General features: G+C 32.9%; 2 protein-coding genes across 2 annotated transcripts in view; one reads left to right on the top strand and one right to left on the bottom strand.

Moving 5' to 3' along the window:
- The first annotated feature begins 3,227 nt into the window (after positions 1–3,227).
- LOC140061963 (uncharacterized) lies at positions 3,228–12,701 on the top strand. Its single transcript, XM_072108001.1, has 15 exons — positions 3,228–3,500; positions 4,701–4,722; positions 5,041–5,083; positions 5,582–5,712; positions 6,246–6,310; positions 6,477–6,514; positions 6,963–7,120; positions 8,132–8,278; positions 8,715–8,847; positions 9,143–9,343; positions 9,736–9,905; positions 10,216–10,404; positions 10,710–10,774; positions 11,027–11,131; positions 11,562–12,701. Exons 1-15 carry the CDS (start codon positions 3,266–3,268, stop codon positions 11,759–11,761), a joined length of 1,902 nt encoding a protein of 633 aa, XP_071964102.1. The 5' UTR covers positions 3,228–3,265; the 3' UTR covers positions 11,762–12,701.
- A 17-nt stretch (positions 12,702–12,718) lies between these two features.
- The window catches only part of LOC140061962 (uncharacterized), a 28,035-nt gene continuing 22,803 nt past the window's right edge, over positions 12,719–17,950 (bottom strand). Inside the window, exons 2-7 of the mRNA XM_072108000.1 lie at positions 17,446–17,889; positions 17,050–17,211; positions 16,370–16,525; positions 16,089–16,250; positions 15,680–15,752; positions 12,719–15,412 (exon numbers count right to left, since the gene is read on the bottom strand). Of these exons, the coding sequence (XP_071964101.1) occupies positions 14,221–15,412; positions 15,680–15,752; positions 16,089–16,250; positions 16,370–16,525; positions 17,050–17,211; positions 17,446–17,889 (2,189 nt within the window). The 3' untranslated portion in view covers positions 12,719–14,220. The remainder of the gene's footprint in view (positions 15,413–15,679; positions 15,753–16,088; positions 16,251–16,369; positions 16,526–17,049; positions 17,212–17,445; positions 17,890–17,950) is intronic.

Consider the following 17,950-nt stretch of genomic DNA (forward strand, 5'->3'; position numbering starts at 1 on the left):
TTGCCAATTTTCGACCCTTATAATTTTAATTCACATAACAGGTTAATATATGATAATAAATAACGTGCACACGGTAGACCAACTAATAATTACTCTTCTTTCATAACTTTTACACCTCCCTTCTCATCGCCTTAATTACATCCCTCCCGGCCCCTCATCATTTATCAGAAATTTATCAAATACAATAAAAATATTAATCCGATTGTTAACTTCACTTAGCATCCCACTCTATTCATAATAGTAACCAAATGACGTCATCCGGTTTGATTCACTTTGAAATAAATCACTGAAACGAAAATGACCTATCCAACCATGATTGTTCATCCACACATGTCCCATACATGTTAATAGACAGATCGAGAATATTTTTACTGAATCTACAATATATTACATTACATTAGACAGTATAAAGTGTAATGTTTGACCTAATTAAAATTCTTTCCAGTTCCATAGTTTAACTTTTAATCGTTAATGGTATTTATAAAAATACATACATTATCGGAAAAATAATTATGATACACGCAATCACAGGTTATTATTATCACCTCTGAGCATTTCAATTTTCCTTCTTTTAAGCATTATTAAAATATAATATCTTACCTTGAATTGAATATATCTTGAAAACTAACATGCTTAGCTGCAGAAGATATCGGCCTAGTTGGCGTCGTTTGATGATCCCGTTGAGGAACTTCTGTCAATGCTTTTCTATTGCTCAGACGTTTGTTTGAATGTTTTGGTATCTGTTGCATGTCTTGTTCGGTACAATGATTACTAACTCTCCTTTTCTTTTTCCTATCATTTTGTCTTTTTTCAATTTCATTTACAACTATACACTCTTCTTCTTGATTAATTGATTTGCATTTAGATCGTGTTGGTATGTCTGTATTTTTGTTGGGTTTTCTTACGTTTGTATTAAGTTTCTTATATTCTCGTGGTTCGCGCATCTGTAATGTGTGTTCAGATGACACTTCGTCACGCGTGATGTCATAATCAGAATGTGTCTCACCATTATAATCACTGCATTCTGATTCACTGTCTAAATCAGGGGCTAAAGACGTACCAGATTTTATAAAATATAAATCTTCTGAACAATCACTGTCGCCATGGTTACCATTCTCTAGAATATCAAGACCGTGTGAACGTGGGTCTACGTAGGTTATGGTGTTAAAGTCAGATTTATTTAAATCTTCCGACTCACTTTCTACATGCCCTATTATTATCAAAGGACATGATAGAGCTGTATCAACATATTCTGTATGATTATCAATCTTTGAATTAACCGAAGCCTGAATCAAATTGTTATCTTGTTTCATTTCGTTTGATCTTCTTGGCCTGCACGTTCTTACTTGTTCTCTTGAGTTAGGCTCATTTGTTCGAGATCGCGAACATGAACTACTGCGTCCTCTGTTTCCAGGCGTAGTGTTCGGTTTTCTTCGTGTTTCGCGATGTTCATGCATGCTATCACAATTCTGTGTGTTCTTATCGTATAATTGATCGGTTTGATCATTTTCACTATTACTAGTTTCGTCATCCTGGTCAATATAATTCCGGTTCTTGTGATTTGTTTTTGTGTGGTAAACGTCCTTTTCTGTTCTTTTATTTTGTTTCTGATTCTTATCAATCGATTCAAATCTCAATTCCTCTGTCTGCCATAATGTCCTTTCATCTGCCGTAGAAAAACATCTAGGCACAGATTTCGAACGTGTGTTTTTATTGTTTACTTTACTTTCAGAAGATAGCTTTCTAGTCCTAGCAGGAGCTGGGCCTTCATATAAAGTTTGCCTTCTTTGATATCCTGCATGCGTGTCAGACGTAAATAACTGTTTATGACTTTTTCCTCCCTTAGTATTCCTTATCGATGGATTGACTGTGCAGGTAATCTTTCGCGTCTGAGCAGTAGACTGCTTTTCAACAGACCACGCTGGATTCTCACTCACGCTATTTATCTTCAGTTTAGAGCCCCTGCTGAGATCAGGTGTTGATTTTGCCATATCTGTAGTCATGCTCGCTTCAAACAGCTTTCTCAAATCTTTTATACTGCGACGTTGGTCCGTTGGTAGTTGCGACATTGTCGTATCGCATGGAAACGGTCAAGACGTAGTTTATCAAACACTTGTGCGTGTTGAAATGACAGAATCTACAGAATTCCCAAAACCATCTTACCGTCTTATTATTTTCGCCTCGTTAACCGCCAACGAGCAAACTAACTAGCTGTTTTCACGATCTCCGATCATCCGAGTAGAACGTATTCACATGGATGTACACTGCCTGTGTCAGCAGCACAAATTAAGCACAAAACCGTGTACTAATAATCTAATACAATCACTTTGGTATCAAAATAAACCATTAGCGACGTGATATCACTAACTATCTCTTTATGTTATTCTTAAGGTTGACAGATATAGCGTAGTTAGTTTTAATTAGTTTAGTTCTAATTTAATTTGAAATATAATTGTAGCATGAACGTATACCTACCACACTATTTTAGTAGGTCTACCGTTAATGATAAATACCTGGATAAAAATAATATCCTGGATTTATATAGCGCCTAATGTTGTGAAACCTCTAAGTGCTGAAAATTATTACTCCAGTCATTTTTGATCAAACACCTATTTAAACATACTCCCATAATGCAGCTTGTAGTAGCGCAAAGTTGTGTCTTGATCTAACCGGGTACCTATTTATACACCTGGGTGGAGAGAGGCAAACCAAAAAAAAAATCAATTCAATAATATAAATGCACGGAAACAGATTTGGCTAATAGTAAAAATGTAACAATGTTTTGATATTGTATAGAATATTATAGCTATGTATCAAATCCCTCTGTTCACAATTCTTATGTTGTCCTAAATTCCATATTTTTTACGCGACTGAACGATTTGGAGCACAACAAACAATGGCCCTGACAAAGAAAAACAGGCGTCAACTGTTTTTAAAAGAAAAAAAAACATAAATAAAAATTGATCTTGAAATAAGAATGTTCCATTTCTATTTTGTTGATTTCCAAAAATATGTGTATCGTTGTAAATAGTTCATTTAGCGTATGAGCCATGCGCAGTGTGCGTAATACAATACCGTTGGAGTATGTTCCTTGTTTATTTGAACTATACTGATAATCGTTGATGCGTGAGTGGGTATTGTGCATTGATCTATTATAGTTATAATACAAACTTTATTAAAGTCCCCTAAAAGTTCAATGCATACAATAAGCAAACGTTTTTGTTATACTTGTTAGTTAGCTTCTATTATTCTACGGGTACATATCATGGCGGAAAAGGTAAAACCCGCCGTTAAACCAAAACCACGGGTTCGTCCGAAATCTACAGGTTATGTGGTTGTACCTGTAAAACCGAAACAACCGCAAACTGGAAGTAAATTCGACGTATACAATTCACCAACATCTAAAGGAGGTAAACCATATGCTAAAATTTCATGTACACGACCTTATGAAAACGGTGACGGTGTACCAGTAATCTCGAATTACCAGAAAGAAGGGAAAAGTGAGTATTTCTATTTGTATTTGTACTTTTGGCAGGTTCGTACGTAGGCCTACATTGGTTCAGATTAGCAACCCTCTCGCCAGCCGCCCTCCCCCCACCCTCCTCCTTCTCGGTTAAGAAGGTGCAGCTATGCTAAGACAAGTTTAAAGAAGAATAATTGATGTTTTGTTTCATTTCCATTCCTGCACGCTATATTGAAGCAGTTTTGTAGTAATTTGAACATAATGCATGCGATTTTCTTCGTATGCTGATGAAAATTATATAAATAGATAGTCTTACTAACCTGGGGTTAGTAAGGCTATAATCTCCGATACTAGCTATATAAATATGCCTGCAAACTATCATATATCTAGCCGTAATGACAATGTATTGCTATGGTATTGATTTATGAAATATTCTATTCTAGATCATAGTACAGTCTTGACTTATTATACTCAAAACTATAAATAGTTACGCAGTAAATTTAATTTATAGATCATTGTTCTTTAGTTTTGGATTTGATATCTTTTTGCTGCTTTTTAAACTACATATAAACTACTTATAATAAACCTTTTTCGTAAGCGAATTATATAGTGTCGTCACGTGATAATGGTATGTAGACCCAAGTATAAGTACTTCAAGCATACAGTGTTGGTCACACGCTTTTACATAAAGCCCACAATGCTTCAATTACCTATTTTAACCAGGGATAATAACAACTCCCTGTTTTAACTTTTTCAAAAGTACAGAAATGTTTCCTCGAATGCAATATCCGGGTAGACTTAATTAGATGTTAGGTGCAGTATACAACCGAATAAACGAATGCAACCGAATACAACCGAATAATGTAATGTTATATACCGTACAAAATTAGTTAACGAGAATTATATTAACGAGTTATTACCAAACCACACTGTACTATATAATAGGCCTAGTATACAAACAAAAAAAATATAGGCCTACAAATAATGTTTATGAGATATCACAAAAAATTTTAAGTGAAAATGTATATCCTACAGTTCATCTTTCACCAAATGAAATTATTTGTATTAGGCCTATTAGGCCTACGCGAATATAAAACATTCATTTTTACTACTTTACTACTTTATTACTCATTCTGAAAGCATTTGTTTCATGTTATTGTCTTAATGATACATATTTATAATAAAAAATGCATATTTTATTGAATTTAATTATAAACAATTTTTAAATAATTTTCAGAGCCGATAGACATTCCAAAAAGGTAAATTTCTGTTGTTTTCTATAGAATTGCTATTGTAAGTGATCTGATCATAAAACAGACCTTACCATGATTACAAAATTGATAATGACGATGTATGGTATGGACCGTGCATCAGAAGATTGTTGTTGATGATGGTGAAGATGTCATTATATGATTTTAGAGGTGTTTACCACATGTTGGTCCTCAACATTCACTAATGTACATACATCTGTGTGAGAAGTTGAATAAATAAAATAAATTATAACAAAATAATAGTGGAATAAGTTGATGATTCTTTTGAACATGATCGTAATATAACATCTAATTTTTTAAATTCAGCCCTGTATCGCCAAAAGGGAATGTGAATTCTATACAACAAAAGGTAAGACCAACTGATTTATAAGTTGAACATTAATATACAAATAATGTATTGGGTTATGTATGTGGGCATACTCAGGAACTAGCAGAATGTGTATACATAATAATAAACACGGTTGTCATATAAACTATTATGTCAAGAGGTATTCATACTATTTTTAACTTTATAAACAAAATTTATCAATATAGTCCTCCAGGGAAGAGTGAAAATAATAACAATCACGCATTTTTGTTGATTTATAACATTTCTACTATTGGACAAAAAAAAATAAGTATAGATGATAGTGAAATAAAAATGTAATTAGCTATAGCCACGGTAAACATAGAACTGAACCAAAGAGTACATAGTGCGTAACGTAACCCACACTAATAACTAAATTCATGTTCCTATGCTTCACGGCTGTACGAAATGTGGCATACATGTATTACACATGAAATAGAAATCATAAACCTGGAGTAAGCTTGCCGTTGTTTTACTATAATTTTATTCATTGTTTTGTAGCTTGTGATGGCTATGAGAAATGTCAACCCGGTTCCTCAAGCAAGTTTCACTTACGACTCTAGACAAGGAACAAATCAAGCAAAATGGCGAAAAGAAGACATTTATTATGAACAGGAGACAATAGATAATGAGTTTCGTTTGACTTTTTATTGTTGTGTTTTTAAAAATGCAATGTAGACTAACTGTAACTTGTAAAGAACAATACACATGTCAACTAAACCCAGATCAACAGAAACTTGTTTGGATTTATTTTCAGACATTTTAGTTTAATAGTCTATCCGTCAAATTTACATATTTGCTAATAGTCTTCTTTTTCTTTAAAAGTTCAATTAATTGAAGTTCATAATCAGTATGCAACATATTTCCTATTTCTAATGAGTCAAGCTGTTTGTTTCATTGACAAAATAATGTTGTTATTTTGTCCATGCTTTATTCTAAACGTAGTCAATTATAATGTTATGGTGGTGAATGTAAATTTGACGAGAAGAGAAGATTATGTACTTTTCCATGTAATGTATACTTTTCAACAATACACATACATAATCTAGGCCTTGTGCGAATGTACAGAGTAACCCAGCGAAGTGAGTTTCACTATCGTTCGTCGTTTATTCACATAAACAGTTTCAATTTATATACAAATTTATATATACTTATTTCTATATAGAATTTATGACGATGTTCCTTCTGAAGAAATCGAGGAAAATTACGAAAATTTTGAGACAAATTCTGGTAAGAATGAGATTTTAAAAAGCAATTCACCACCACATCAATATTATAATAATATTGATAACCAGACTATCGGTAAATAGGATTAATTAGTTTTATCTTAATGTTCATAAAATATAATCACTCAGTCAACACTGATCCATTATATATTTTGTTTATTCTACTAAAGGTGTCTCTCGGCGACAATCTCCGGGAAGGTATATAAAGGTAAGTAAGGATCATTTATTCATGTCTTAGTAACATATATAAGTAATTATAAATAATGTGCTTAAATAGATCAAAAGGTTTCCATCAGAGACACGACCGTAATTATCTTTTATCGGTACTGTAGGCCTATCTATACATTTCTCGAGTATTATAGGAATACTCAAGGAAGCAGCCTTAGATGTGTTTTACATGTATCATCTTATCATAGACTATGCAGTAACCTAACCTTACATGATACAGGGTCCCAAATGATCACCAATTGCTGGATAGATCACCTTATTAAATATGGTTCAAATTAAAAGTAAAATAAATAAATACAGAGACAACAAAAGAGATGCATATATTACCAATATAATAGGTAATCATTGAGTATAGTGAATAGACAAATAAGCAAATCATATACAACAATTAAAAAAAAAGAGTAAACGTTTCTTTTTAATGTTTTCAGGAATGTAGAGATTTTTATGAACGAGTGAAATGGACATATGAGTATATAAAGGAAACAAGAGAAAAGTACGAAAAAGATCAAGTACTGAGAGACGTACTTTTTCCCGGAGAACTAAAAATGTTCAATCATTTGGATGAAATTGAAGTTGCTCTATTCAGGTATAGTAAATACACATGTAGGAAAGACATTAACTTCATTTATTTTGACACGCGCCGCCACGCAACGCAATACATTGTACAACCAGCCGATTTTCAATACTGTACGACACACGACTAGAAGCGTAATAACCAAACCCTAAATAATATTCAACCTCACTCCTAAATATTACTTGGATTTCATTCACTTTTATCGCAAAAAACAAGCAAAACATTAATAAAATCAAAGTCAACATAATAAAATGGAATAGGAAGTTAAAGAAAAGATTCGCTTTACATCTAAAACAAATATAAAAGGCAAGAAAAGACCAAACAAGTGCTAAATACCTATGCTAGTTAGTCAACCCAGAACAGAGCACAGAAATAAAAAACAAGACCAACAGCCATAAGACGCGTGCTAAAACGCATAGTGATACCGGACCGACAGACAGACCGACAGACCGACCGACATAGTGAACTATAGAGTCGCGCCAACGCGACTAAAAAATGCATTCTACAATTAAAGCATCTACTACACATTTACACATATTTTCAACATCAAAATTATTTTAAAATTAAGTCCTGTGAGTACTAAGTACATCCGGGGACTGTGGTACTACAGTAATATATATAGAACTGTGTAGTATGGGGTACCGTGGGGTAGTGTTGATTTAGTATGGATCAGTTACAGTTCAGGCAATCCAACAACACAATGCTCCGGAGATAAAAGTGTCTATCTGTTGCTGCGCGCGACACGTACAATGCCACGCCTCTTGACAGACACTGCGCGCCGAGGAGAATATGTACATAGTACGGTACTGCTGGAATTTGTCGCAGCCAGACATAAAATCAAAGAACTGTTACGAATTCCTATCTTGGCAAGGCAAGCTCAGTGTACTGTACGATAATAACTGTGCCTTCGCCTGTGATTAGTTAAAATCAAATATTCTAATTTAGATATGTAGATGTGAACTAAGCTGTTTTCATGTTATCGTATAAATCATATAACTCTAAAAACTTAATTCTACACTTTAGCTTTAAAGAACATTTGGCAGTGGCAGTCGATGATATTTTCAAAGTATTTCACTTGTTGAAAGATTGGCTAGAGAAAGGCCACTTCCACTGCTTTGAATCTTACTATCTGAACCTCGATATACAACAGAATTTGGTTTCATTCGTCAAGTAAGATATTAATTTGGTTACTTTACACTGTGTATATACCATATTTATTTAGCACTCTTTTCAGGACTGACATGTAATAATCCAACTTTCGACGATAACTCTATACTGTAATTTTTTTATTGAATCATTTTAATATTTAAAAAAATTTTACATTGGCATTTTTCAATCTGTGTTTTTACAGTACTTTTTCCTGTTTTTTTTAACATTGGCCTATCCAACAGTATTTTAACATTGGCCAATATCGTTTTTCACACATGTATACAATATAGCCTTTGTAGCATAGTTTATAATCTAACCGTTACCTACCTTATATAATACACGCACCACATAAGCTTAAATGATACATTAAATGTAAGTTACTTTAAAGGTGTAGAATACAACTAAGAATAGGCCTATAAACTGTTTTATTGCTTAAAACGTTTTAATTTTTCTTAAGGGAAACCCGTCCAGCCTTCCATCAGGTATTACAACGTAGGAATACCCGATTGAAAGAATTTTCATTTAACGATCTTGAATCACGATTTGAAGATCCCAAGACATGGTTTGGTACATTAGCATTGCATCTACAGGTGTGTGACGTAATCTCATTGATCATTTAAGGCTGCTTCCACTATGCAAATGTATTTTTACTGGAATTAATTCTTCGCGGCCTTTGATTGGCTGTGCATTGTTTCTCTTTACAAAAGTGGATGGATACGCATGCGTATAAACAATGCTTTTTTCAAATGAAATGTATAGTAAAAACAATGTTATTACTGTAAAAAAGTGTTTTGCAATTGTGGCCTAATATATAGTGTATCAGCTATAGTAGGCCTACATGGCCTTGGCCACAAAATAACGATTTTTTTTCTTATATATATAAAGAAATTAAAGCAAGCACAGGCACGTTCTTGTGGTAACGAGGCAAGCCGAATAGAGTATGAAGCACGCAAATTATTACAGATAACACAAGAAAGATTGTTAGAAGAATATGAAAAGAAAAAGAAGAGTCACGTTTACCATTCCTCAACAATTGTTGGACGGATACAATTAAAAAAGAACGATCATGGACTCATTGGTCAAGAAGTAAAGTAGCATATCTAATATTTATTAAAACACGAATACATTTAAATTGAAATACTTGTAGTATATAATACCATACTCTTTAGTCACATGAAATGTAACGCTGAAGCTTAATGTCTGCGATTAGGACGCACGTGAGCGTACGCGAATCTATTGACCAATCACGACGCGATGGATTAACCGAGCAGTCGCTTGCGATTGGTTAACTCACTTGCGTTGCTTCTACGTCATTACGTTACGTCAAAGTAGGAACAAAGCTTACTGCATATAGGGGGATTGTACGTATATTAAAAAAGCGGGACATATAAATATTGTTGTCAATAATTTGTCAATAGTTTTTAATTTATTCATTAGATCATAACTAACATTACTCTCACCTTCTACGTTTTTGACAGGCTGCAATAATAGTGGCTGAAGATTACACTACAATACAGGGCATTGTATTAAACGTACGTATGTCGAAGAAATCGCAATACGGCAGAAGTGCTTATTCTGGAAACAAAGTTTACTTGGTGGTATTTGAAAAAGTCGTTCTTCTGACAACAATGGAAGAAAACAAGAAAGGGTGAATAAACATGTTATTGAAATCTAATATAATTCTTTTTTGGCTAATTGAACTACTTTAAAGTTTGCTTTTTTCATAAGAAACCGTTATATGTTTCTGTTGATTGCCAACGATAATTTTAATATGGAACAATTTAAACTGGTAATTTAAAAATTGTCCACCTTCTACAAAATCATATTTCAGGATTTTCTCTATCAATAAAAACTATATTGTCTCCATTGATTAAACTGTAAACTATTTATTTCGTCTCTTTATTCGGAGTTACTGTACCTCTTTACTTTTTGTTTTTTCTTTACAAATGGAATTACAGACAACGCACATACCAGTTATTGGAATGCTGTAACAGAAACTACGTCGATTTTGAGAGACTGCCACTTAAAGCGTCTCCACATCAACATACGTTTATCCTGTACTTCTACAAGCTCATTGATTCGTCAGCCACCATCTATACAACTACACAATACGTGTTGGCTCCAATTGGCAACGAAGTCACTAATGTGTGAGTAGGCCTACTTTTATCATTTCTTTAATATACACATTTTGATTTATGTCTCTGTCATAAATAAGATATATCCATTAATAAAGATATGTTTAGAAATAAAAAAATAAGTTGACCACATGATTTGAACACTTGGTTGGGACATTTTCTGTGTTATTGGTTATTGATATAATGATAATAGTACATTTCTCACAATCATGGCGATGAGCACACATCATAAACTGTTGACGGAACATGACGTATTTTGGGAGCCTTTAGTACACATCATTTGTACAAAACATAATGATTTTGTGTTAATGTTTTAGTTCTCTGATGACTGACTGGGAAAAAGCAATAAGAGTTTCAGAACGTGGTACATTTGAAGCATGGAGTAAGTATATGACATTAAAAACACATTATGTAAAAACAATTAATTTAAAACACTTACAGCTAAGCTATAACATTGTGAGTTCAAATATAATACATATGAAACGCCATGTGTGCCAAAATAGTTATCGTTTTACTAATTTCGGGCTAGAACCTAGAATACATAGGCCTACACACACTACATGTATACAAAACATACAATTACAAATTCCTTATTTTGCTTAACATAGTATACTATCTATCTTTATTCATACAGACAGGCCGAAATACCTGATACGTAAATGTTACACTGATCAAGAAACAGGAGTAACGTTTTATGATGGAGATGAAGTTGAGGTGATTGAAGAAACTGATGACAAAGGTAAGTGACAAATAATGATGACGTTGAAAGATAATGAAGATTAAAAATAATGTTGATAAAGATTATTGCAATGACGATTGCAATAATAGCATCACATGACGTTATGTCATCCGTTACTAATTGCTTAAACATTTTCTGTTTCTCTGAAGCTTTTACCAGTTCAAAGTTCATGTTGTCATCTCTTCCTTCATCTTTTTGCATCCTTGGTTGCTATTTTGTGACTATTTTATTCCATCTATTTTCAGTTAGTATTGTGTGTCCTATCCATCTCCATTTAATTTTGTTCTAAAATGTCTTTAACTTGGGTTATGTTTCTTATTATTGTATATTGAGTGTTGTCGTTTAGTTTAGTTCTTCCTTCCATTGGTCATTGAGGTCTTTTCACATCGACAACAACGTATTTAGTATTGTACACATTTACTATTTCTAGATACAGGCATGTGTCACGTGGAGAGATTACGTGACAAATGTGACGGTTGGATACCCAGAAAAATAGGAAGACAGGTAGAAAACGAATTCAAGACAGCAGCAGCTTTAAGGTTGAAACAAAGAACAAAGAGAGAAAGAGAACGTGATCCGGACTCAAAGAAGAAAAGAGGGCTGGAACGAAGGAAGTCGAATGTATTTTAGCCGAACAAGCCAGACATACATTAATCAATCAATCCTCTTGTGTACCGTATTCAAGTATATTAAAGATTAAAAATTGCTATCATATAACATATGGTGTATATTTATATAGTAAAGAGGTAAACTAAAATCAGTAATTTTACATGGAAAATATTATTTGATAACACAATTTTGTTCCTCATTGGTGTGATTTCAGAAGACGAGATTTATACAAATTTCTACAATAGAGGGTGACACTTTAGTTATGAAACAGTAATGTTAATAATGAGCCTGATAAGCAAGAGGGAATAATCATGCTAACCTTATACTATTTCTGTACCACTACCGCGCGCAGCTAGTTCTCAGTTTGTTTGCGCGTACCGTCTGCATGTTCATTCATGCGTATTAGGCCTAAGCCTATATCAAATCTAGATTTTGTAATTCTAACAAAAAAGAGCAAAAACAAGATACAACAGTTCACTATACACTATTTTATATTACCTGAGGCTCTCACAAAAACACAATTGTAAATATTTATTTTACAAAATAATATACCGGTAATAATATAATACAAAATAGACTATAGAATAAATGATATTATATTATACAGTGTTTAGTTCTGTACTGTCATACTCATCATTGATTTCTAACATGTGACTACAATACAATTTTTATATTCTTTTCTCACATTCTCGTTAGGCAGCACATAAACCGACCAAACACGCGGTCTTCTGATTGTTGTTTAAGTTATGAGCTAGCCTACTTCCGGTAATAATATAGTATATTCATACTTGTTCAACTGTAGATCACGGTAGTATATATTTATAATGCTAACTTTGATCGATGATTCCTTGTGCAATACCTAATGTTTTCACTTTTTTTTAGTTTGTGTTTGTCTTTATCATCTGTATATTAGTTTGTATAGTTTTTTGAGCATCAAGAAAAAGAATTTTACTATTGTATTTCCAAAAGTGACAATAAATATATCTTGTCTGTATCTCGTGTCTCTGTGTAGATTTTTAAATTTCTTTTATCCAATTGTTAAAAGATTAGAGGATTAAACCAGGTCCCCATTGCAGGCCTATACTACTAGTAACATGAACCAATACATTATTTATAGGTCCATGCTAGTACTATCCTTCTCAAAATAAAGTGTTTAATCAAAGACGCCCTCTTGACAGTGTTAGGCTGCCCTCAATAATACAATATCGTAACAAAAGATATCTACAATACTCTAAAAGGTAAACACATTATTCTTTGACACAGAAGAATGGTCTAATAAAACACTTGCTAGAACTAGGTCAAATGATTCCTTACAATACTAATCTGGTCTTCAAGAGATTGAAACTGTACTATTTAATGTTGGTAGATCGATTAACAAACACCCGAAAGCACAACAATATGATATGAGGTGAGATGTACCAAAATCTCTACAATTTCAACATTACTATATAGGCCTATATATTATAAAAACAATTTTAAAGCATTACCAGACAACAACAAATACTGATTGCGCAAAGGAGTGACAAAAGAGGTCAATATGTTCAAATTCAAAACAATACAAAAAAATTAATAATTCAAATAAAACAGGATGTTTGTACAGTTAGTTCACTACAATTCAAGATCAAATTGTATATACCATTATAACGTTACTTATCTTAACTATGCTTAGCAACTAATAGTGCATCGAAATAGAAATAGTAGGTGTAATATAATCTTCACTGAACTAGATAAATTTATAAGGAAATAAAATATCGGTAAACATTTCTATATACTTTGATATTTCCTTTTATTGGTCGTTGGCTTTCTTTCTTTGAAAATCATTAAAGTGCATGTATATTGGAATGAAGCCATGCGTAACTAATGTCTGAAAACAAAACAATACATTTAGTATTTATAAAATCGTTTCCTTTTCCTGATACAGTTGAACTTTTAAGCAGTCTTTTATGTTGAAGCTTTAATGCATATTCACGGTATGACAGCTCTTTAGAAAACAAACACTAAATGAAGTATTTTTCCTATCGTTTCCTTATCCAAAAAATAGAATAATTTTGTATGATGTATATTTTACGATTATGCTTACACATGTTGCAAATAATATGGAAATGTTTGTATGGTGTAGGAATAAATTAATTTTAAATCATTTCAGTAACCGGTAGCCTATAAAACAAATACATTATAATGAGTGAAGTAAAACAAACAAATAAACAAACATAACAATTTAACAACATCAAAACAGCTGCTAATTTATAGTAGCATACTACCATAATATTTTGTGAAACAGTGTGCCTAAATTAGATACAGTAAGTCTTATTTAAATTCTTATTTGAAGTACTCGACATTTAATACTTTAGGTTATTTTGGTCTGTATTAGAGATAATGATCAATGATTATTAGGAGTGCAATATAATAATATAACATAATATCGTTTATAATAATATAGTATGTATAAATATATACAAAACAATATATTTACTTCTTCATCATTGCTCATCAGATTTATTCTGCCGATTACGTTTCTTTGACATATCTGGCTTGGAATATATGTCTTCCATTTTAGATGTATCGCTCTGTTCAATGGGTTTTATCAATGATGAATCAGCTTGAACATCATCAGTAGTTTCAGTTGGACTATTCTCATAAGTCGACAGTAACGTGTTGTTTTCAATATCAATCTTCTCGTATTCATTATTCTTAATTACATTTAGTTCTGGTTCATCTACTGGGTCTATCTTCACGTCGTTAGAAGGAGCAACGTCAGAGGCTTTGTGGGATAACACATCATCCAGATCAACCACTTCATAGTCAGGATTTCTTCTCAACTCGTTGACATCATCAGTATTAGAATTAGTAACAAGTTCCTGTCCATCATTACCTTCTGAAGCCAGGTTTGACATGATGACGTCAGTGGGTGAACTCAGTGGTGCAATTGTATCATTCTTAGATGTATTATCAGAATTTTTAATTTGACTTTTACTTTTTTTCGACATATCTGGCTTTGCATATAATTCTTCTACATGCTGAACTTTTTCACTATCGTCGACATCTGGAGGTGAACTTTTTTTCGACATATCTGGCTTTGCATATAATTCTTCTACATTCTGAACTTTTTTACTATCGTCGATATTTGGAGGTGAACTGCCAGTACACATTTTATCATCTTTGTCTGTGCCAGGACTTTCTTCAACAAAATCAATTTTGTTTGTCATACTAGTGTTAGTTTTAGTGACATAATTAATCCCTGATTCACCAGAACCTATTGGTTTACCGAAAGTCGTAAAATTCGAAGAAATATCGCACGGTTGATCAACCACAGCATAATCAGATTCAACCGTATAACTACCGTATACCGGATTTTCTACTTCCCCTTCATTGCAATCATCTGACGTAGGCCCAGAAAGCAATCTGATCTTGTCTCCTGGGCCTACGCCTTCATAAGTTGGGTTTGCTTCAGACAGGCTGCTTGATACACGTGAAGAATTATTTTCACTTTCATGTTTAGTGTTAATGCTTTTCTGTTCGGGGATGTCATTATCTTTGATACTGCCTTTGTTAGAGTCAGTGTCAGATCCGTTAGGCGAAGAACCTTTCCATAATTTGGAAGTCATAGATGTGCTCATTTCATAATCTGGGTTTGCTTTAGTTTCTTTTCTGCAAATCAATCGACCATGACACCTAAAAAATAAACACACCACCATATCATAATTGTGATTTAATTAGTTCGTAAGCATGACATTTATTGACATTATTTCAAACTTTTTAGGCCCTTACTTATTTTAGGTCTGTGCATTTATTTATCTCGTAAACCCCCGCATTTTGGATTAGTAAGTGACTATAGTGCCCCCGAGTACTCCGTTGTACAATTTTAACTGTAAAATTATGTAGGTACATCCGGGTAAAACAATGGTTGTAAAAGAAAGTACAATAGAAAAGGTGACGAACCTGTACAATATGAGTATCAAGATGACAATGATAAGAAAAGCTGAGACAGAAGGAAGAACAATCTCTATCAAATCTGAAAAAAATATATATATATATAATTTTATGTTACAGAGACTCAACCACAATAAAACAACCATTTCCGATATTCAATGTCAGTCAATCAATTCATATTTATCATCAATATCATCATCATAGGTTATGTCATCCACTGCTATTTTTTAATCATATATTAATTCGATGAAATATCGATGATTAATGGATCAGTAAAACTTTGTTTTGGTGTTATGAATCCTGTATTACTAAATTAAATGATATACTGAAAAGCACATTATTCAATACTAAGTATATATAAGATTATAAGTTTTATTCCAATTATTGATCTTTCACAACTTGCAATATGTAAAATTACCTGTAGGCCTACTTTCGCCTGGTTCTTCTTTCTCACTTGTTGTAATGGTGTTACTTGTTATATCTTTTCTAATGCTAATCTTGGGAACAGTTGTGAGGCCGTTAGTAGTTATATCAGAATGCGTAGATGTATCCACAACAGTTGACGGCATTTTAGAGGTTGCTGTAGAATGATTTAGAAATATATCAAATAAAGCTACTGCGTTACTACAAAACTATGTTTATTGATTTGTTAGTTTTATGTTGAAATATCAAACATATCGAACAACTTACTCAACTTACTTGTCAAATTGATTGTAGTTGACTCGGTAGGTACGTTATTTGTTACAGCATCACTGATGGTTACATTATGTGTAGAAAGTTGTGGTGTGAGTCCATTAGTCGTACCAGAATTCATAGTAGTCCCTAGACCAGTCGATGATATCTGAGTTACGGTGGCTGTAGATAAAAAATGAAAAACTTAAATAAACCCCTAAATCATTTAAATTCAACAATTTGGTTTAATGTATTATGTTTGTTAATGTATATACCGTAGGCCTACTATAAACAACATCATCATCAACTATTATTTTCTCATTCCACGCTCGTCAAGTCTGTATAGAGTTTTACCGCTTTGATAGAATCACTGATTCTATTCTATTCTATACAGGTTTTTATATGGCGCCCTACAAAGAACAGAGCGACTAAAAATACTTAGTAATTAATTAAAAAGAAAAGTTTTAAGTTGACGTTTAAATAGAGATGATGGTCTCACAAAGTGTGGGTCCAACAGATGTGAGTACCGTAGTCGTGTCAGGATTCAAAATTATCGGCCAAACAGTGGAGTGGTTTGCTAATTTATGAAATTGTAAAATTTCGTTACTGATTTGTGGGTCATTTATTATTTAAATGTTATCAAACGCACTATAAAATTGAAAATCGTATTCTATAATATTAAATAATAATTCTATAATCATACTTACAAAATGTCGAATAATTTTCATTCACTAAGGCAGTGGGCGTTATAGTATTACTTGTTACATTATCAGCGGTGGTGGTATTAATCAAAGATGTCAATTGGTTATAAGTCGTAGCCTCGGGATGCTCAGTTGGATCCACAGTTGTTGAATATGTTTGAGGAGTTGCTATAAAACAAGTCAATGACTATCAATCTGCAAGCTTTAATTCCAAATGTACCATCTTGTATTCAAAACGCAATGTTTTAGATTTAAAATGACAACGGAAAGTTTGTGTACTTATTTCACTTTCTATTCATTAATATATCCCTATTATGAAAATTATTTAGGCCAATATATACTTCTGATAGAGTTTAGAACGCTAAATTGCCTTTGTTATAGAATCAAAAATATTTTACTTACTTGGTATTACTTTCTCACATATATACCCATACCCATTGCTGTCGTCCCAGTTTCCAAACAACCCATCACATTCGTAGTCATTCCACATTCTAACAGAGGTAGAAATATAACCAATTGCACATTGGTTGTCTCCTACATTAGGTTCTCCAGATCCCCAGTATAAATACTCAACAGTCTCTCCAGATGTCCAGTTCCAGCTGGATGCCATCGTTCTATCTGATCCACTCTCACGTGATAACCCAATTGCATATGCTCCATTTGTACAGTTTTCCTGCAGGATACCCAATATAGCATTGTTTTCTTCTTCAGTGTTTATACTCACAAGATTATAACCGTCATCACACAATCTTTTAAGTTCATTCCAAGTTTTGAATTCGCTGAAGTGTGTCACAATTACAAACGTTGCTTTATAGTTTGACGATCCAATAGAAAATTCTGCACAAGCTATCGGTAAGACAAATGCAGTGAGAAGAACAGTTGTCTTTTATCAGAATTATTATTCACT

The sequence above is a fragment of the Antedon mediterranea genome, chromosome 11 (genome assembly GCF_964355755.1).
Source record: "Antedon mediterranea chromosome 11, ecAntMedi1.1, whole genome shotgun sequence".
Classification (NCBI taxonomy): Eukaryota; Metazoa; Echinodermata; class Crinoidea; order Comatulida; family Antedonidae; genus Antedon; species Antedon mediterranea.